This window comes from Centroberyx affinis, unplaced genomic scaffold (assembly GCF_046629955.1).
Source record: "Centroberyx affinis isolate AG114_WGS23_722 - 3 ecotype Tasmania unplaced genomic scaffold, CSIRO-AGI_Caff_v1 ptg002327l_1, whole genome shotgun sequence".
Lineage (NCBI taxonomy): Eukaryota > Metazoa > Chordata > Actinopteri > Beryciformes > Berycidae > Centroberyx > Centroberyx affinis.
Window position 1 is genome coordinate 251211 of NW_027280595.1, and position 21310 is coordinate 272520.

Below are 21310 nucleotides of genomic sequence, written 5' to 3' on the forward strand. Positions count from 1 at the left end.
TACGAAGGGTTTGAAATCTCTTCAAATTTGGTGATTATTGATAATAACAAATCATAGCAAAATACGTTTTATTCCTCCAATGAAAAACCATTTCTATGTCATCTCTCCAGGCTATTTCCAGGTTATGTGACGACAAATACAAGGACGTGCGGAGAGCTGCCAAGAAGCGCTCGGCCAGCATGGACAATCTGTGTGGCATCAGATGGGTTCCTGCGATCCTGTCCTAACCACCTGCAAACTGCCATAGACACTAGTACCAGGCTACAGGTACGGGCCGGGTGGGAAAACTCAGTACACACCGGTCCATGATACTGACCGACATGGGTCCGAACCTGGGTCAAGAACTTCGATCCACAAACTCAGTCCGCATACCAAGACACTGGAGGTGGAACTTGGACAGTGACTGAAACCTAGATCCGACTTCCGGACCTCAGACCTTCAAAATGGAAGGTGACTGAAGTGACAAAGTGAGCTCCAGAGGACTTTCTAACTTAACCAGATGCCTTCACAGTGCCTCAACTCCTCTATTCCAGAAGACATAGAGAGAGAGAGAGACGGGATTCGCCTCCGCTTAGTTGCTGGTTATTATATTTACTGTGGGGAAACATCTGACTTTGGACCAACAAGGAAGTCCTGGTTTGTCACCGCAGACAAGACATAGCCTCGCAACTTTTTAGGACATGTCATTGTAAACCAGTCTTAATGTAAACGAGCATCAGAAAAGATTCTCCTTTCAATTTTCTGGTTTTGCTCAGACTAATCTGTGTTCAGGTTATCCAGACTAACTAGAAAGATTTGACATAAGCTGCCTTTGAGATGGCTCTGCGGCTTTTGAATGAAGGACTGTATTTATTTTCTTTTAGTATTTGAACTACATTTTCAAACGGTTGCAGCTGCCTGAACCCTTAGTAACTGCAGTACGTCAAGAACAGCAGTGTAGCACTGGAATTTTTACTGGTTATTTCCTTTGACAGGTCTTAGTTTAATAAAAGTATTAGAAAGTTTTCTCCTTTGAAAATCTTCATATTCAAGGTTTACAGTATTTCTAGCATACCTCCCGATACTCAGGTAGTCTATTTAATATTTTGATGTTTTCTGATGTGTGTCATTTGAGCTACACTGAAGGTTGAAATAGGAATTATGAAGAGAAACAAACACAAAGGAATGCAGATAGAAAGGGCCAGATTGAATAAAAATTAAGACAACATTCCCACAGATAGTGCAATACATTCCTATTCGGTTTGTGAAGACATGCACAATCAAGCACTAAACCTACCACATTTTTTCATACTGTAAAATGTACCCCAGAGCATGTTTCCAGAGATTACGATTCAGTATTCATTAGATTTTGGTTATATTTTTCAACATTTTGTCAAGAGGTTTCAGCAGTTTGCCATAGAGTAAATTACGACTGTCTGGCGACATCTGGTGGATTTTTGAGCATTGCATAAAATTATTAAAGGAGGAAAGTATCTTTAGGGAGGAATTAATGGTTCATTTAAAGCACCAAATTGTTTTGCCGTATATCCGCTATGTGTATACACTGGGTTGTATCGGATGGGAGTTGCTGATGGGGAAAAGACATGCAATTTTCAGATATTATTGTAATTGAATAAGCAGGTTAATTTTGATCCAATGGTTACGCACCTTACAAATGAACTACTGAAAGCGTCAAAATATATTTAATACTTATACTTTTTATAAGTTGTATTTGCTGTCACTACTTATATCATGACCTCGGTCAATCAATTTGAGAGTCAAATGGAATAAAGAAGAACAAACCACCAAAATAACCACAGGCAGCAGTGGGCTGTACTGCTGATGTGACCACTATATTCTGCAATGGCTGCTGACCAATAGAAGGCACCAGAATTTATTCAGTATTCTAGAGCTAGCCAATGTGTAGAATACATTAGGCTTACATCTGAAAAATGTTAATTAAAAAGTTGTCAATTCCCATGTGTCTCTGCCCCAGTTCTGCTACAGCCCATTTACTTCCTGCCCAGGGGCGCCATGCCTTTCACTGCTGTCACATGGAAACCTTGTAACTCCAATTTTGTTTATGTTCATTTTTCATCTTCAGCTGAAGATAAAATTGAAGATAATCCCCAAACTTGAGGCACACATCTAAAATCCAGAATAGGTGCTTTATCCAAAAGGCAAGACAATGAAAAAGTAACCAACCACACACTTGAATGATGCTCCCCTAAAGATTGATTCAGTATCTTAGACGTCAACTGGTCTGTTGCACTCAGACATGGTGTAAAGGTTAAGGAAGCGTTCACCCCAAGCATGTTTGGATCGATTGATTCAAACTCTGGAGTGGTTACTTCTTAAGTTTGGTTCCTTTGGGCAGGTGAGAACAATGCCATTTGAACTTGGTTGGCACCAAATAACCGCACCAAGAAAATGCAAGTATCTGATCTCTTGGACTGTGGATCCTTAGGAGTGAGAATGTAATCCAAACCAACTACAGGAAACAACCTCAAAACACAAGGGTTTATGTGTATAAAAACATGAATTTTAACATCTGATAGCCAGCAGCTCCTCATACTTGGAAAGCCTAGCATAATAAAACCAACTGAGGGCAAACCGCAGTCTGGACTGATGCTCATATTCTAACTGGTAAGAACACCAGGGAAGATAAATTATATCAAAGAGCACAGGGACTGGAATCAGATTTGTTTTGACTCTTGCTGCCACCAAAATCTCTAATCGGGCCATATGACATGATACCAAAACTCTGCCCGATAAACAACAACTTGTGAATCCATGTAACTTTTGTTTACAAGCCCTGGTTCACTTATACTTAGGCAGTGTGAACCTGAATAAAATACAAAAAGAAAACCAACTGTGGGTGTAATCGCACTGTAAGACCCCTTAACACCTCTTGGATCAAATCCCACTAGAACCTTCTCTCTTGTTTCCCCCCCCAGCTGTGGTAAGGTGGTTTACTGTTAGAAAGACAGTCCTGTAATCGAGTTGTCATGGTATGGTATGATCCCCTCATTAGCCAGTGTGTGACCAACAACAACAATGTGTCCTATTGAAGTGTCCTTGAGCAAGACACTAGACCCCTACCTGCTCACTCACTGTAGTAGGAATAAACCACTAGAGGTGTGTTAATTCAGTATGCACATGTACTTTCATTGCTTTGAAATTTCTTCTTGCATTTGGGTATGTTGAACAAACGACTATTGAACAAACAATTGAAAAAAATAAATACATTTTAATACACTTGTATTATTTTCTGCAAATTACTTTTCTGAAGATAAACCCTGACTGCTGAGCCAAGTTTATCATTTTGTATTTCCAATATACCGTTGGCCTCTATACAATAGCTATTGGTGAATTTCTGATCAACTTTTTATTCATGGTTTTATCATTTGTCTGACAACTGAAGCACTAAAATATAATAATAAAAAATAATTATTTTGCGAATCAACTTTGTACAGTGTACAAAAAAGTAATAAAAGCTGGGAGATCATTAAGTTAATTGTGAAATATTTATATGATCTGTGTTTTTAATAAAAGAAAATGCCCTTGTCTGATAATTCAGTTTCTTTTGCAAATAGATGTGCATATTTTATGAATTTAGTGAAGTCAGCAGATTGTTTCACAGCATTGGCATTGACATCAAGCTGCCATTGACTTTGTATTTAACTTTCTATTTAACCTGAAACTGCTTTGCCTTAAAACAAGCTGTATTTCCTTAAAACCTTCTGATGCCAATTTAGTTTCAGAATGGAGCCTGATCAAATATGTCTGTCATATTTATGCTATTCAGTTCTTCATTATGATCTAATTTTGTTTTTGTAGACAACGGAAGTGCTTGTGTCTCAAATTTTCATGCTTATTCAGTTTTTATATAGGTGGTAGGTCCACCTACCACCTACCATACAGACATTTCTTGGAGGCAGAGCTGCAGATTGGTCTACTGGACAAGTAACACCTGCTGAGTCTGACTGTTTCCCCAGGTTGGGCATCAGGCCCAAACGAGCAGACTGTGAAAGGCTATGGGCCCTCTGCTGGAAGTAGCCAGTCAAGAATGGATACCACTGGACTCTGTGAGTGGGAAGACAGTTTATCAGGGGTGAGTTGAAAAACTCAAGGACAGAACAGACACACCCTGGAGAGGTCATTTAAAGGTCTGACCTGAGGTAAAGCCTGTATGGAATGTGTATGGTAAGCCACCGTTACTTATGCGCCAACTCCAACCGCTCCACAAGAACCCTACACAAAAACATGACAATGAAATGTTAAATGCCGAATTTAATTATGATTTTCTTTTTGTTATGAATCATTCAATTACAATAACAAACTGCTATTTCAAATCATGTTTTTCATTTTCATTTAAATAATGACAGGGTTCCGTCATAGAGGGTGAATGTGAAACGGCCCATTCCCTTGCTGAAGAAACCGGATCATTTAGATTTCAAATTTGCTGCATGGTCTGGTATGATATTCTCTCCAAAATTAACACCACAAGCAAGCTCATTCAATCAACCAACATGCAGCTTGCAGTAGGCCTCATTCAGAAAAACAAAGAAAATGTAATCAGTTACAGGACAACTGGTTTTAAGGATGCACAGGTCTCAGCAAAAGAGATTTCTGAACAAATGAACACTGAGGCAGTGCTGAAGGAGAAGAGGTTGCGGTCCACAAAAAGGCACTTTGCCTGCGAGGCAGCTGATGAGCCACAAGCTGATGCAATGAAGAGACTGGAAGTATCCTTTTTTAATACTGTGGTAGACTGTAGCATCCAGTCTTTGGAGGACCGCTTTCAGTCTCTGGGGGAAGTTAGAGACAACTTTGGAGTGCTTCTCAGCTTCAGCCAGCTTGATGCACAGACACGGAGGGACCAGTGTAAGCTCCTTGGAGACAAACTCACCTGTGGAGAAGAGGCTGATGTTGAAGGGAGTGCACTAGCTACAGAGATGGAGAGCCTTCCACAACTCCCCCAAACAAAGATGACCACATTTGAGCCTCTCACTTACCTCTCTCAAAATGAGATCTGTGAGTTGTACCCAAATCTTTAGGTAGCTCTCCGGATAGCCTGCACTCTCCCCGTGACTGTTGCGTCTGCAGAGCGGAGCTTTTCTAAGCTCAAATTGATCAAGAACTACTTGAGATCTTCCATGGCACAAGAAAGACTGAGTGGACTTGCACTGATTTGTATCAACAACAAAGTTGGCCGTCAGATCTCTCTTGTCATAAACGACTTTGCCTCCAGAAAAGCCAGGAAACACAGATTCTAAGGAGAAAGAGTCTGAATTAAAGTTGTTTATTTTGAAATTTTTCTCATTTTTTTCTGAACCTTTTGCACATCATAGTTTTCAAAAATAATTATTCAGCTTTATATTGTATTCTTGAACCATTATTGTTATCTTGTTACAGGTTCCTCTGTTCATTTTATGTCTGCTACCTTTTAAGATTAAAAACCATAGAAGGGTAAAAACATGCCAGGCTGACATTGGCATGGATGGATTACTGAACGGGCCAACTGGGCACAGGCCCAGGGGCCCATGAGCTCAGGGGGCCCCTGAGCCAGAGCCTGATGCATGATGATGCTGTCACTAACTTTACATTTACTGCCCCTCAGTTGAAGGGCTGTGTCATTTATTTATTTACTAAAGCCCCAAAATTACCCCATAATAACCTAAACATTTGTTTTGAAGGTGTCAACATGGCGCTGTCACAGTGGGTGTTCCCCTAAGTTTATCTATAGCGCTTTAGCAGTAAAGCTCTACATCATTGTCCAAACGCCTTGTAATGTAAAGTCTTGGTTTACGAAGACCCCAAAATGTTGTTTTCCACTCCTGATCTGTCAGAATAGGACCCATTGACTCACACCATGCAGCTACTATGTGGCCACACAGTAGCTTTTAGGGCATTACAGGCAATCAGAGGCATTTTGCACTTTAAAATATGTTTTTTAGGCCTAGAATAATATATGTTTGCACCTTGTAATTCCTTTGTAATTGTTAGAATTTAGTTTCTCTCTCCTTTGATGGATAAACTATTTTGGATGCTCTATTGAAACATGTAAGACTGCCACCCAGGCACTACAGATGAAAATTTGCTTGCAGCTCTGTCTGTTGCAATATATTTAATGTGCATTGTCCCTATCAATTAAACAATTAAAATAATAAAATAACAATTTCAAGGCTGTATCTTTACTTGAAAACATTTCTGTATGCTCACCAGTAGCTTAATCCTCCACACAGTATTTTTTGCCTATGTAATCCTACTGATAAGATACTGATTCAGACGAGTTTAGTGACAGAATGTTTAATATAATCTTTATCATAGCACAATAAAACAACAGGCTGTTGCACACTAAATAGGAAGTAAATTGGAAGTTTGTGATTGGGCAACTTCATCTGTAATCATGCAGACTTTTATCACTATAGAAGGAAACAACTGTCCTGTTCACTTATCTTCCTTCTCTCATTCACTTTCCTCCCTTCCTTGCCTCCCCTCCTACAAGTTGCTTCGAAAATAACCTCAATGATATTCACATTTATTAAAGGTTTCTACACATGTTCTGTTTAAATATTTTATAATTTTACCAGACCGGCTGGATTTTGGTCAGTTCAAGATGAAACATTCTGATAGTGGCTGGGCAATTTGACTGATAACTAGCTCATATAATTTTGAAGTAGATTGTTCATCACAATATCTGAAATGACAGCGGGTCCATGACTACATAAAAATCTGTTGTCATATGTGTGTCAGGGCTGAACAAAACATTTTCAGACATTTTATGAAATTCCCAATCGTGGAAATGATAAAAATTAATTGTTCCTAATTTTCCAGGCTTTTCATGTTTGCGTAAGAAACTCCAATCGTGCTTCTAAAAAGCAACAAATGATTGAAAACTTGGAGGCTGCAAGCTTCGTCCTCCATGACAAAACTGTTTCAGCGAAGAAGGTTTCAAGGATAGAGATTGATTGGCAAACATTTCCCATTCACACTGTCCTTCAGATTTTCCATGTAAAAATATTCCCTTAATTCATACATTTAACCAGTTACATTAACAATAAGATTGTCCTTCATTCTTTCCATCTTCACTGGTGTTTTTCATTGGTAACATCGGTGCTTCATTTGACTTTTGATACCACATCTGCTCTGAACATGAAGACTGCACTTTGTTGTGTTTTATGGGGAAAATCGGCTCAGTTATGCTGTCATTCATATTAGTTTCACATTTTCTCTAGCAGCTTTGAATAGACGTCTTCAAATGGATACAGAAGAAATACATTATTCATTCTTGTAAAAAAAGAAAAACTTTATTCATTCTGGTTAACATTCAGTTTGTTCAACACATCCAATCATTAAAACCTGGTAAAGGACTCTGGTTCAACCTTTTCATCTAAATATTCACTTTATCCACACAATCTGTTAAACCATTATGTCAGCACTATGAAGGAAAACAATGAATGCTGTCCCTATTGATTATAATAACAATGATTAAATTTTGTATGCACATTTCTTAAGAAGGTTACAAAGTGCTGGGAGTAAAATAAACATATTAATAAGACATATTAAGAACACCTATTGTGCTGGCTCCATTAAGGCCCATGCAGTGGAACATGAAAAGAGATTAGAAAATATAGAAACCATACAACAGTATACATTTTCATATGAATAAATGTCTGGTTGACTACTCTCCATCACCTATTGATATAACACCATAGTGATTCAACCTATTCCCAGTTCATGAAAGCTTTTCCATTGTCTATTCTAAACACCCGGTGTCTGGAGTTTCCCTGTTTGATTGACAGGTGATCTCTGGGAAGTGCGGCACAAAAACACCACAGCAATGTGCGCTTAGCATCAAAGATGGAGACAAAAGAACAAGTTAAACTGGGCAAGCCTAGTTTAGCTGGACCGTGAATGCAGCCTGTGGGGAACATTGTCTGTCAGGAAGTGAAACATTTTAATTTAAATACGATTAATTACTTGTCCTTACCTACAGTGACAGCAGTGTCCAGTGGAATACAATGGTAAAACAGGGTCAATATGCCATTCTTTGCACTGCACTCATGTTAACTCTCTATCTGAGGGTTGAGCAGTTTTAAACATCTTCATCTGCGCAGAATCTCACAATTACTGGTGAATAATTCCTATCTACTTGAGCTTACACAACTCAGCAGTGGCTCCAACAAAATTTAGAAGCCTGAATCCGGGATAGACGGGCTCAGTGAATGTGGTCTGGACTCTGTGGAGGAGAGTCATGGTTTCAGAGACACTGTAGAAGGACAGAATACCTGCACTGTGATCCAGGTACACTCCTACTCTAGTGGACCGAGGGCCTGGTATGTGAGTTATGATATTTCTATGTCTGAATTCATAAGCATTGTAACAATCAAATGCCCAAGACTTGTCATTGTATCCAAACCGCCATTTCTTCCCTGTTCTGCTGATATCCCTGTATGAGACTGCTATTGTAACTCTGGCCCCACTCCACTCCACCTCCCAGTAACAACGTCCAGTCAGACCCTCTCTACTCAGCACCTGCCACAAACTAATGAATCTCTCTGAGTGCCAAGAATAAAACTGTTCTTCCTCCATTAATGTTGCTTTTCTGTCCCCCTCAGATAATGACAGATATGTGTTTGCTGTGTTTGGATCCAGTGTGATTTGACGTGAATATTGTAAGAATTCAGCTCTGGTCTTGGGCTCTGGTTGTGGCAGTAAAACATCCACTTGAGCCACTGTCCATGAGATCTTGGGCCATTCCTCTGTAAGAATGCCCTGTAGTTTATCTCTGGCCTCTGACACAGCCGCAGTCGCATCCTCAAAGTAACGCAGAGGGCGGATATTGGTGCTGGGTGAGTCTGTAGGTTCGCTGAGACGTGAGATGGAAGTGTACTTCTGTAGAAAATGGATGTGATCCTCTGTGTGTGGGAGCTGCTCCAGCTCAGCGTCTTTCCTCCTCAGCTCAGTAATCTCCTGCTTCAGCTTCTCCTGAAGTTCTTCGGCCCGACTCGCTTCCGCTTTCTGCTGGGATCTGATCTGCTCCTTCACATCAGAGCTTCTTTTCTCAATGAGACGGACCAGCTCAGTGGAGATCTTCTTGCTGTCCTCCACTGCTTTATCAGCAGAGAGATTGATAGCCTCCACCTCCTGTTGAAGCACCTTCACGTCTTTCTCTCTGTCCTGGATTCTCTGCTGGATTTTTTGCCGACTCACCCCGAGCTCTTTCTGCCTCTCAGTCCTTTCTGCTGCAGCTGAGACTGTGTCGTGGCCTTTATGTTCATCCATGGAGCAGAGATAACAGATACACTGCTGATCAGTACGGCAGAAAATCTTCATCACCTCGTCATGAAGAGAGCAGATGTTCTCCTGAAGCTTCATGGAGGGGTCAACCAGCTTGTGTTTCTTTAATGGAGGTGCATCATAGTGAGGCTGGAGGTGCTGCTCACAGTAAGAGGCCAGACACACCAGACAGGACTTGAGGGCTTTCAGCTTTCTCCCAGTGCAGACATCACAGGCCACATCTCCAGGTCCGGCATAACAGCGATCAGGAGGAGCAGCTTGGAGTCCTGTTTTCTTCACTTCCTCCAGTAACTCTGCTAACATGGTATTTTTCACCACATCAGGCCTTGGTGTGAAGGTCTGTCTGCACTGGGGGCAGCTGTAGATTTTCTTCTGATCCTCTTCATCCCAGCAGCTTTTAATACAGCTCATGCAGTAGCTGTGTCCGCAGGGAATAGTCACCGGATCCTTCAGTAGATCCAGACAGATCGAACAGCAGAATTTTGCTCCGTCCAGCTGAATTCCTTGCTGCGCCATTTCACTTCTCAGTGACAGTGAATGTCAGAAAGTTTCACTTCCCCTCAACAGAAGAAACTTGTGCTCCGATCCAAACCAAAAATCTGTTCCTTATCTTCATTTGCTGATCCTTATCTGTTCCTTATCTTCATTTGCTGATCTGCAGTGAATGAGCTTGTCAGCTCTTGCACTTCACAACATGTTGTTTACACCCATCTTTACACTGGCAGATCTATGGGAGGGAGGGAACAAGTACACATGTGGAAAGAATTGAACTGGCTGTATCTGAGATCATGAAGAAGAAGGAGGGGTCATCGGGCTTTGCTTTATTCCAGGAAGAGGAGCGGTGTTAAAGAGGCAGTGTGTGTTTAGCCCTTGTTTACAGTATGAAGTGAAGATTATGACAAGTAAACATGGAATAGTTAAACTTGGGGTCAATGACCTCACTGGGATATAAAAAAAAACATGTTTATCTCTCTCCATCTCTCTGTCTCTCTGTCTCTCTCTAATTCAAATTCAAAGAGGCTTTATTGGCATGACCATATACAGTACAGTATTGCCAAGATACATATACAGTACAGTATTGACAAGGATTATTAGGCCTATTAAGATTAAAATGACAAAATAGCAAACCCAAACAATGGGAAGTTACAGTTATAAAATATAGATCATCAAGGGTGATGGGGGAGAGGGAAATGGTAAGACTGGTGATCGTAACGGTATTGTCAAGCTAAAATATGTGCGTGTGTGCATGTGTTTGTCATAAACTTTGTGAGCGTGTGTGTGCATGCATGTGTCTGTGTGTGTGTGGTTGGTCAGTCTCTCTCTCTCTCTCTCTCTCTCTCTCTCTCTCTCTCTCTCTCTCTCCAGTGTCTGTGTGAAGCAGACACCGGCAGACTGACCGGGGAACGGAAACAAACTCTGCCTCCTTCTCTTCTGACAAACCAGTCTCAGCTGAATATGTTTTCTCTGTGATTATAATAAGTCTACTATGAAACCATCCGAAGAATAGGGTCCCTAGATTGGGACATCAGGTATATTGGGATAGTTTAGCTGTATTCCTTTTTTCTTGATTTGTATTACAGAGCCACACACAGACATACCATATATACAACATACACCACAAACACATTTTTTTGCATCAATCTGGACTGGACTGTGGGACATTTTTTCTTATACAACCTGACCGTTGTACCATGGTGGTGATAGTCTCCTGAACACCACTTACTAACATATACTGTCAAGTTTCAAATTTTCTCTAGCAGGACTGATAGACTGAATGAATACAGAATAAATACTTTACTTATTCTTGGGGAAAAAAAACTTTATTCATTTTTGCAAACATTCACTTTGTTCACACATCCAATCACTAAAACCTGGTAAAGGACTCTGGTTCAATCTTTCCATTTAAATATTCACTTCTTCCACACAATCAATCTGTTAAACCAGTATGTCAGCACTGTGGAGGAAAACAATGAGTGTTCTCGCTATTGACTATGATAATAATGATTACATTTGTAGTTCACTTTTCTTAACAAGGATACAAACTGTCTGGAACAAAATCAACATATTAACAACTATTCAGCTATAATAAAGGAAAGACTTCTAGTGCTGGCTCCATTAAGGCCCATGCAGTGGAACAGAAATATCAGAAAATATTACAGCAACAATACAAATATGAAAAAGAGATTTAAAAAAAATAATAATATAGCAAACATACAACAGCTTGTTTTCATATGAATAAATGTCTGGTTGACTACTCTCCATCACCTACTGATATAACACATTACTGATTCAACCTATTCCCAGTTATGTACTTTACCTTTATTTTTTATCTTATTACCTCTTCTCTTTATTATCTTCTGTACTTATTATTCCCTGTTACTGTTCTACCAGTTGCTGCAGAGGCACCCGAATTTCCCCAAGGGGATTAACAAAGTGATATCTTATCTTATTTGTAGTGCACTTTTCTAAAATCAACATATTAACAACTATTTAGATATAATAAAGGGAAGACTGCTGGCTCCATTAAGGCCCATGCAGTGGAACAGAAATATCAGAAAATATTACAGCAACAATACAAATATGAAAAAGAGATTTAAAAAATATAGAAACCATACAACAATTTGTTTTCATATGATTACCTACATCACCTATTGATATAACACATTATTGATTCAACCTATTCCCAGTTCATGAAACCTTTTACATCGTCTGTAGTCTTCTAGCTGGTGTCTGGTAGCTCTTTCATGGCAAAAATCCACTGCTGCACAGGAAGTGATGCGTTTTACATTTCCGGTTTGTTCGGAATAAACAGAAGAAGAACTGGGTAGTTAGCATGAGCAGTGATAGCCACCATGGCTGAACAGACAAAGGAAAGAGCGCCACCTACAGAAACTCAAACTTCATCAATGCTGTAGTACAGTCACAGTACTGGACACTGTTTGATTGACAGGTGATCTCTGGGAAGAGTGCAGCGCAAAAACAGCACAGCAATGAGTGCTTAGCATCAAAGATGGAGACAAAATAAAAAACAACAGCGTAACAATAAAAAAACAGAATCCCGCACATTACTGCTGAATAATTCTAGTCTACTTGAGCTTACACAACTCAGTAGTGTCTCCAGTACAATATGGAAGCCAAAATCCAGGATAGAGAGGCTGAGTGAATGTGGCCTGGACTCTGTGGAGGAGAGTCATGGTTTCAGAGACGCTGTAGAAGGACAGAATACCTGCTCTGTGATCCAGGTACACTCCTACTCTGGAGGACCAAGGGCCTGAGATGGGAGTTTTGATATTGTTGTGTTTGAATTCATATCTATCTTTGTAACAATCTAATGCCCAAGACTTGTCATTGCATCCAAATTGGCATTCATCAGTCTTCCCTGTTCTGCTAATATCCCTATATGAGACTGCTACTGAAACTCCCCTCCCACTCCACTCCACCTCCCAGTAACAACGTCCAGTCAGACCTTCTCTACCCACGACCTGCCACCTTTCGGTGAATCTGTCTGGGTGACTAGAATATAACTGTTCTGCTCCCATCAATGTTGCTTTTCTGTTCTCCTCAGATAATGACAGGTATGTGTTTGCTGTGTTTGGATCCAGTGTGATTTGATGGGAATATTGTAAGAATTCAGCTCTGGTCTTGGGCTCTCTTGTTTGTGACAGTAAAACATCCACTTCAGTCACTGTCCATGAGATCTTAGGCCATTCCTCTGTAAGAATGCCCTGTAGTTTATCTCTGGCCTCTGACACAGCCGCAGTCACATCCTTAAAGTAGTGCAGAGGACGGATATTGGTGCTGGGTGAGTCTGTAGATTCACTGAGACGTGACAGCGAGGGGTAAGTCTGTAGAAAATGGGTGTGATCCTCTGTATGTGAGAGCTGCTCCAGCTCAGCGTCTTTCCTCCTCAGCTCAGCAGTCTCCTGCTTCAGCTTCTCCTGAAGTTCTTCGGCCCGACTTGCTTCCGCTTTCTGCTGGGATCTGATCTGCTCCTTCACATCAGAGCTTCTTTTCTCAATGAGACGGACAAGCTCAGTGAAGTTCTTCTCACTGTCCTTCACTGCTTTATCAGCAGAGAGATTGATAGCCTCCACCTCCTGTTGAAGCACCTTCACGTCTTTCTCTCTGTCCTGGATTCTCTGCTGGATTTTTTGCCGACTCACCCGGAGCTCTTTCTGTTTCTCAGTCCTTTCTGCTGCAGCTGAGACTGTGTCGTGGCCTTTATGTTCATCCACTGAGCAGAGATAACAGATAAACTGCTGGTCAGTACGGCAGAAAATCTTCATCACCTCATCATGACGAGAGCAGATGTTCTCCTGAAGCTTCTTAGAGGGGTCGACCAGCTTGTGTTTCTTTAATGGAGCTGCATCATAGTGAGGCTGGAGGTGCTGCTCACAGTAAGAGGCCAGACACACCAGACAGGACTTGAGGGCTTTCACCTTTCTCCCAGTACAGACATCACAGGCCACATCTTCAGGTCCGGCATAGCAGCGATCAGGAGGAGCAGCTTGGAGTCCTGTCTTCTTCAGTTTCTCAACTAAATTGGCAAACATGGTATTTTTCACCAGGACAGGCCTTGGTGTGAAGGTCTGTCTGCACTGGGGGCAGCTGTGGATTTTCTTCTGATCCTCTTCATCCCAGCAGTCTTTAATACAACTCATGCAGTAGTTGTGCCCACAGGGAATAGTCACCGGATCTTTCAGTAGATCCAGGCAGATCGAACAGCAAAAATTGTCTTGGTCCAGCTGAATTCCTTGCTGCGCCATTTCACTTCTCAGTAACAGTGTGTCTGACAGTTTCACTTTCTCTCAGCGGATAAAAGTTGTGCTTCAGTCCAAACCAAAAATCTCTTCCTTTCTCTCATGTTCATTTGCTGATCTGCAGTGAATGGACTTGTCAGCTCTTGCACTTCACAACATGTTGTTCACACCCATCTTTAAACTGGCAGATCTGTGAAAGGGGAGGGAACAGGAAATATCTGGACAGAATGGAACTCGCTGTATCTGAGACCAGGAAGACGAGGGAGGGGTTATCAGGCTTTGCTTTGTTCCAGGAAGAGGAGTGGTGTTAAAGAGGCAGTGTGTGTTTAGCTCTCATTTACATTATGAAGTAAAAATTATGACAAATAAAAATTGAATAGTTAAACTTGGGGTATTTAAAAAGATATATTTTACTACTACTATTTTACTAATAATTGGCTCTCTTACTTAATCTGTCTTTCTTTCTTTCTCCTTCGTTCTCAAACTTTCTCCCTCCTTCCTGCCCACCCACCCCATCTCTCTCTCTCTCTCTCTCTCTGTCTCTCTTACAGAGTTGAAGTGTTTCTTAGATTATGGCTTGACATCACATACTGAGCAGTTCGAGCAGGATACACATTTTTTCATTGATACTGAGATTTTTAAAATTCTCTATCCTTTCAGACATTTTTGAAAAGTATGTGTCATATTTGGTACAGGAGAGAAGGAAGTGTCTTTCACTTTCTATTTTTCCTGAGTGGCAGTGCACACACACTCTTTCTTTTCTTGGCAGCCAGGTTCTTCTGTGCCTGTCTATCTCTATGGCTACACACTCTGCCTGTCTGTCTCACTCTGCCTGCCTGTCTCACACTCTGCCTGTCTGTCTGTCTCACACTCTGCCTGCCTGTCTGTCTGTCACACTCTGCCTGCCTGTCTGTCTCACACTCTGCCTGCCTGCCTGTCTCACACTCTGCCTGCCTGTCTGTCTGTCACACTCTGCCTGCCTGTCTGTCTCACACTCTGCCTGTCTGTCTTACACTCTGCCTGCCTGTCTCACACTCTGCCTGCCTGTCTGTCTCACACTCTGCCTGCCTGTCTGTCTCACACTCTGCCTGGCTGTCTGTCTCACACTCTGCCTGCCTGCCTGCCTGTCTGTCTCACACTCTGCCTGCCTGTCTGTCTTACACTCTGCCTGCCTGTCTCACACTCTGCCTGCCTGTCTCACACTCTGCCTGTCTGTCTCACACTCTGCCTGTCTGTCTCACACTCTGCCTGTCTGTCTCTATGGCTAGCTGGTGGTCGCTGAGTCTGTGCATCGTCAACAGCTTCCTCTGTCTGGGCTGTTTGATTCTGATCAGATACTCGGCCAAATTGTAATTTGTTTTGGAAGCATTTAGTTTTGTTTATAAGTTTGATTTATTTTTGCCAATAGTGATTATATTCTTCTTGTGGTGTTTTTTCTATTTGTTTGAATTTTGTCAATGGTGGTTGTGTGGTTAGGTTTAGTTGGTGTTTTTTGGTCAGGTATTCCAAGGGGTCTCTCTCTGGGTGTTTCCTCCAGTGTGTCAGTGCAGTACTGTGGGGAGACTCTGGGCCGCTGTGTGCCAGGTGGCTCCAGAACTTAGCTGCTCTTTTCTCTATGGCCGTTTCTCAAACCCAAGAATGCAAAGAACGGACTTGTGTTCTTGGGGAGAACGTTCTTGCTAGTCGTTCTTGCAAGAATGAACTCGCAAGGTCACGAGCGCACAGAACGCTGTTGACAGTTTGAGACGATGTGTTCTTGTTGGTATTGCGCAATACCCCCGCAGCTATCCCCACAGGCGCTAGCCTTCTGGCGAGCCAGTTTGTGGAGCTTCTCAAGTCAAGTTGGAGCAAATTTTCGATTCGCCATAAATTTTCGTAAAATTGACAATATTTGAAATCTACACAGTTGATTTCTCGCCTCAAAAATTCTCAGAAGTGAATTTAGTGATGAGATAGCATATGAAAATTGTAATAAAAACTTACCGTTGTTGGCCTCTTTGCTGCTTCCCGCTCCTCACTTGAATGCCGACATGAATGCTGGGATATTTGTGTTGACAAGTTCATACAAGTTACCAACCGATGCATCTTCGGTAAAATGGGCGTGTCAAGAACACTTCCGGGAATTTTAACCGTTCTTGGCGAAATGCGAACTTGTGTATTGGGACAGTACTTGGGCTGCGAATGATGACGTTTCACAAGGACACAAGAACACAAGTACAGACAAGAACGCAGATTGAGAAAGGCCCTATATGTACTAGCAGAGGGAATCTCCCATGATGCTCTGCTCTACAAGCCAAGTTTGGACTCTTTCTGTGCCACCTAGTATGTTTTTGCAGAATTCCAAATGCAGAATTTCAGTCGGGCTTTTGTCCCAGGCTTCATAGTTGCATTTGAAATGAGGGCCCCAGATTTCACCACCATATAGTGCTATTGGTTTGATAACTGAATCAAAAATATACAACCAGATCTTTATAGGAGGTTTATTGTATTATAAGACAATAAGAAACTTATTTTACTAAGTATTAAAAAAAGTTTCTAATTTAAAATGTACTAAATTTTAAATTAGAAACTTATTGTTCTCTCTCTCTCTCTCTCTCTCTCTCTCTCTCTCTCTCTCAAAATTCAATTTCAATTCAAGGTGCTTTATTGGCATGAAATACAAAAGTACTTATTGCCAAAGCAAAGTAAACAAATTCAAATAACAGTAATCAAACTTAAATATACAATTGATATGTCAACAAATATAAAACAATTAACAGCAGAGTGAACACAGCTGCTCCTCTCTGGTTGCCAGGTCTGCCGGTGTCGGCCTGTTTCAATGGCCAGGCTGTGTTCACTGAGTCTGTATCTTGTCAAGGATTTTCTCTGTTTTTTCTGATTCACGATGGTCAGGTAATCTGTCATCGTGTACTGTCTGTTTAGGGCCAAATAAGTTTCCAGTTTGCTTTTGGATAAAGCGAATCTCTTTCCTCTGTGTGTGTGAAGCAGACACTAGCAGACTGACCGGGGAATCTTTAGGTAAGTGACAGTTTCACTTAATTCAATATTAATAATTCCTCGGGTACCTGTAGTAATGTGCATTTAGGAATATTTGAATTGAACATTGAATTTGATTGAGGTGGATTATTGTGTTTATTGACTATTGTATTCCTTTTTTCTTGATTTGTATTGCAGAACCACACACAGACATACAGTATATACAACATACACCATAAATAAACTTTGATGCATCGATCTGGACTGCACTGTTGGACATTTTTTTATAAAACCTGACCGTTGTACCATGGTGGCGATAGTCTCCTGAACACCACTTTCTAACATATACTGTCATATTAGTTTCACATTTGCTCTAGCAGGACTGATAGACTTCCTGGAATGAATACAGAATAAATACTTTATTCATTCCTGGGAGAAAAAAAAACTTTATTCATTTTAAATTTTTCACATTTTATTCAATCACTAAAACCGGGTAAAGGACTCTGGTTCAGTCTTTCCATCTAAATATTCACTTCTTCCACACAATCAATCTGTTGATGAAAGGAAAACAATGAATACTCTCCCTATTCACTATGATAATAATGATTACATTTGTAGTTCACTTTTCTTAACAAGGTTACAAACTGCCAGGAACAAAATCAACATAAAAACAACTATTCAGCTATAATAAAGGGAAGACTTCTAGTGCTGGCTCCATTAAGGCCCATGCAGTGGAACAGAATCAGCAGAAAATATTAAAGCAACAACACAAATATGAAAAAGAGATTTAAAAAATATAGAAACCATACAACAGTTTATGTTTTCATATGAATAAATGTGTGGTTGACTACTCTCCATCACCTATTGATATAACACATTATTGATTCAACCTATTCCCAGTTCATGAAACCTTTTACATCGCCTGTAGTCTTCTAGCTGGTGTCTGGCAGCTCTTTCATGGCAAAAATCCACTGCTGCACAGGAAGTGATGCGTTTTACATTTCCGGTTTGTTCGGAATAAACAGAAGAAGAACTGGGTAGTTTGCATGAGCAGTGATAGCCACCATGGCTGAACAGACAAAGGAAAGAGCGCCACCTACAGAAACTCAAACTTCATCAACGCTGTAGTACAGTCACAGTCACAGTACTGGACACTGTTTGATTGACAGGTGATCTCTGGGAAGTGTGCAGCGTAAAAACAGCACAGCAATGAATTCTTAGCATTAAAGATGGAGACAAAATAAAAAAAGAACAGAGTAACAATAAAAAAAACAGAATCTCACACATTACTGCTGAATAATTCCGATCTACTTGAGCTTACACAACTCAGCAGTGTCTCCATTTGAATGTGGAAGCCAAAATCCAGGATAGAGAGGCTGAGTGAATGTGGTCTGGACTCTGTGGAGGAGAGTCATGGTTTCAGAGACGCTGTAGAAGGACAGAATACCTGCTCTGTGATCCAGGTACACTCCTACTCTGGAGGACCGAGGGCCTGGGATGGGAGTTGTGATATTGTTGTGTTGGAGTTCATAACTATTGTTGTAATAATATAATGTCCAAGACTTGTCGTTGTTTCCAAATGCGCTTTCATAAAATGTCCCTGTTCTGCTAATATCCTTATATGAGACTGCTATTACAACTTCAACCCCGTTCCACTCCACCTCCCAGTAACAACGTCCAGTCAGACCTTCTCTACTCAGGACCTGCCTCCATTTAGTGAATCTGTCTGGGTGACTAGAATATAACTGTTCTGCTCCCATTAATGTTGCTTTTCTGTTCCCCTCAGATAGTGACAGCCGTGTGTTCGCTGTGTTTGGATCCAGTGTGATTTGACGTGAATATTGTAAGAATTCAGCTCTGGTCTTGGGCTCAGGTTGTGGCAGTAAAACATCCACTTTAGTCACTGTCAGTGAAATCTTGGGCCATTCCTCTGTAAGAATGGCCTGTAGTTTATCTCTGGCCTCTGACACAGCTGCAGTCACATCCTCAAAGTAGCGCAGCGGACGGATATTGGTGCTGGGTGAGTCTGTAGATTCACTGAGACTTGACAGCGAGGGGTAAGTCTGTAGAAAATGGGTGTGATCCTCTGTGTGTGAGAGCTGCTCCAGCTCAGCGTCTTTCCTCCTCAGCTCAGTAATCTCCTGCTTCAGCTTCTCCTGAAGTTCTTCGGCCCGACTCGCTTCCGCTTTCTGCTGGGATCTGATCTGCTCCTTCACATCAGAGCTTCTTTTCTCAATGAGACGGACCAGTTCAGTGAAGATCTTCTCACTGTCCTTCACTGCTTTATCAGCAGAGAGATTGATAGCCTTCACCTCCTGCTGAAGCACCTTCACGTCTTTCTCTCTGTCCTGGATTCTCTGCTGGATTTTTTGCCGACTCACCCCAAGCTCTTTCTGCCTCTCAGTCCTTTCTGCTGCAGCTGAGACTGTGTCGTGGCCTTTATGTTCATCCATGGAGCAGAGATAACAGATACACTGCTGATCAGTACGGCAGAAAATCTTCATCACCTCATCATGACGAGAGCAGATGTTCTCCTGAAGCTTCTTGGAGGGGTCGACCAGTTTGTGTTTTTCAAAGGTAGGAGATTCATAGTGAGGCTGGAGGTGCTGCTCACAGTAAGAGGCCAGACACACCAGACAGGACTTGAGGGCTTTCAGCTTTCTCCCAGTGCAGAAATCACAGGCCACATCTCCAGGTCCAGCATAGCAGCGATCAGGAGGAGCAGCTTGGAGTCCTGTCTTCTTCAGTTTCTCAACTAAATTGGCAAACATGGTATTTTTCACCAGATCAGGCCTTGGTGTGAAGGTCTTTCTGCACTGGGGGCAGCTGTAGATTTTCTTCTGATCCTCTTCATCCCAGCAGCCTTTAATACAGCTCATGCAGTAGTTGTGCCCACAGGGAATAGTCACCGGATCCTTCAGTAGATCCAGACAGATCGAACAGCAAAAATTGTCTTGGTCCAGCTGAATTCCTTGCTGCGCCATTTCACTTCTCAGTGACAGTGAATTTCCGATAGTTTCACTTTCCCTCAACGGATAAAAGTTGTGCTTCAAGCCAAACCAAAAATCTCTTCCTTTCTCTCATGTTCATTTGCCGATCTGCAGTGAATGGGCTTGTCAGCTCTTGCACTTCACAACATGATGTTTACACCCACCTTTAAACTGGCAGATCTCTGAAAGGGAAGGGAACAGGAAACATCTGGACAGAATGGAACTTGCTGTGTTTGAGACCAGGAAGATGAGGGAGGGGTTATCAGACTTTGCTTTGTTCCAGGAAGAGGAGCGGTGTTAAAGAGGCAGTGTGTGTTTAGCCCTTGTTTACAGTATGAAGTGAAGATTATGACAAATAAAAATGGGATAGTTAAACTTGGGGTATTTAAAAATATATATTTTACTACTACTATTTTACTAATAATTGGCTCTCTTACTTTATCTCTGTCTTTCTTTCTTTCTCCTTTGTTCTCAAACTTTCTCCCTCTTTCCTGCCACCTACCCACCCCATCTGCCTTTAGTCTCTCTCCCTCCCTCTCCCTCTCCCTCTCTCTCTCTCACTCTCTCGTGAAGCAGACACCGACAGACTGATCGGGGAACCAAAACAAACTTTACCTCCTTCTCTTCAGGTCAATGAGAGAAACCTGTCTTGTTATATTCAGCTGAATATGTTTTCTCTGTGATTATAAGCTTACTATCAAAGCATCCGAATAATAGGGTGAATTCAGGTATATTGGGATAGTTTAGCTGTGCAGCGTTTATTTTCTGATCTGACGAGTGAAAATCTAAACTTTTGTCTCTCAGTCCTAGCAATAAAAGGACATGATCGGCATCACATGACTTTATTGGTGTGATGTCACATGTGGGGGTGTGGCTAGCATCAAACACAAAGGCTCATTATCAAATCCAAGAATGCCAAGTCGATACTTGTGACATTGTGGAGAAAGTTCTTCCTAAGTTGTCTTGGAGAGAAAGATCTTCTCATGAAAGTGAACACAGAGACGCCTCCTGACATTTTGAAATGCTTCATGTCTCATGTGTGAGTAATTAAGACACAGCTGTTCATATTACCACCTGTTACAACTGGCTCTGTACTGCAGACTACAGCGCTGCTCTGACACGTTCTCGCAATGAATCTTGGGGATTTCAATTCATTTTCTCGTCGGTCAAGTCTCCAGCCGATGCATCCTCGGCTGGCAAGTGAACTTCCGGGATCTTTATCTGTCCTTCGTCCTTTTGTTCTTTTGTTTTGGAATCGTGCTTCGGCGGTTAGATATTACGTAAAATGCGTCATGGAGG

The 21310-nt window shown here is 41.5% G+C and overlaps 3 protein-coding genes across 9 annotated transcripts in view; 1 reads left to right on the forward strand and 2 right to left on the reverse strand.

The window, feature by feature from the left end:
* Nucleotides 1-3323, forward strand: part of LOC139655784 (cyclin-Y-like) — a 56181-nt gene extending 52858 nt beyond the window's left edge. For all 6 annotated transcript variants that reach the window (XM_071533153.1, XM_071533152.1, XM_071533151.1 and 3 more), the window contains one exon: nucleotides 111-3323. In XM_071533153.1, the coding sequence (XP_071389254.1) occupies nucleotides 111-227 (117 nt within the window). In that variant the 3' untranslated portion in view covers nucleotides 228-3323. The remainder of the gene's footprint in view (nucleotides 1-110) is intronic.
* Nucleotides 3324-8133: 4810 nt separating this feature from the next.
* On the reverse strand, nucleotides 8134-14201 carry LOC139655779 (uncharacterized). Its single transcript, XM_071533143.1, has 2 exons — nucleotides 12376-14201; nucleotides 8134-9805 (listed from the first exon to the last, which is right to left on the reverse strand). The coding sequence occupies exons 1-2, from the start codon at nucleotides 14049-14051 to the stop codon at nucleotides 8134-8136; spliced, it is 3348 nt and encodes a 1115-aa protein (XP_071389244.1). The 5' UTR covers nucleotides 14052-14201.
* A 2451-nt stretch (nucleotides 14202-16652) lies between these two features.
* On the reverse strand, nucleotides 16653-20170 carry LOC139655785 (tripartite motif-containing protein 16-like). Of its 2 annotated transcripts, XM_071533155.1 has the most exons (2): nucleotides 18368-20170; nucleotides 16653-17058 (listed from the first exon to the last, which is right to left on the reverse strand). In XM_071533155.1, exons 1-2 carry the CDS (start codon nucleotides 20003-20005, stop codon nucleotides 16879-16881), a joined length of 1818 nt encoding a protein of 605 aa, XP_071389256.1. In that variant the 5' UTR covers nucleotides 20006-20170; the 3' UTR covers nucleotides 16653-16878. The 2 variants fall into 2 exon arrangements, with proteins under 2 accessions (XP_071389256.1, XP_071389257.1); XM_071533156.1 differs by having other exon boundaries at nucleotides 16949-20170.
* Between the last annotated feature and the right edge of the window lie 1140 nt (nucleotides 20171-21310).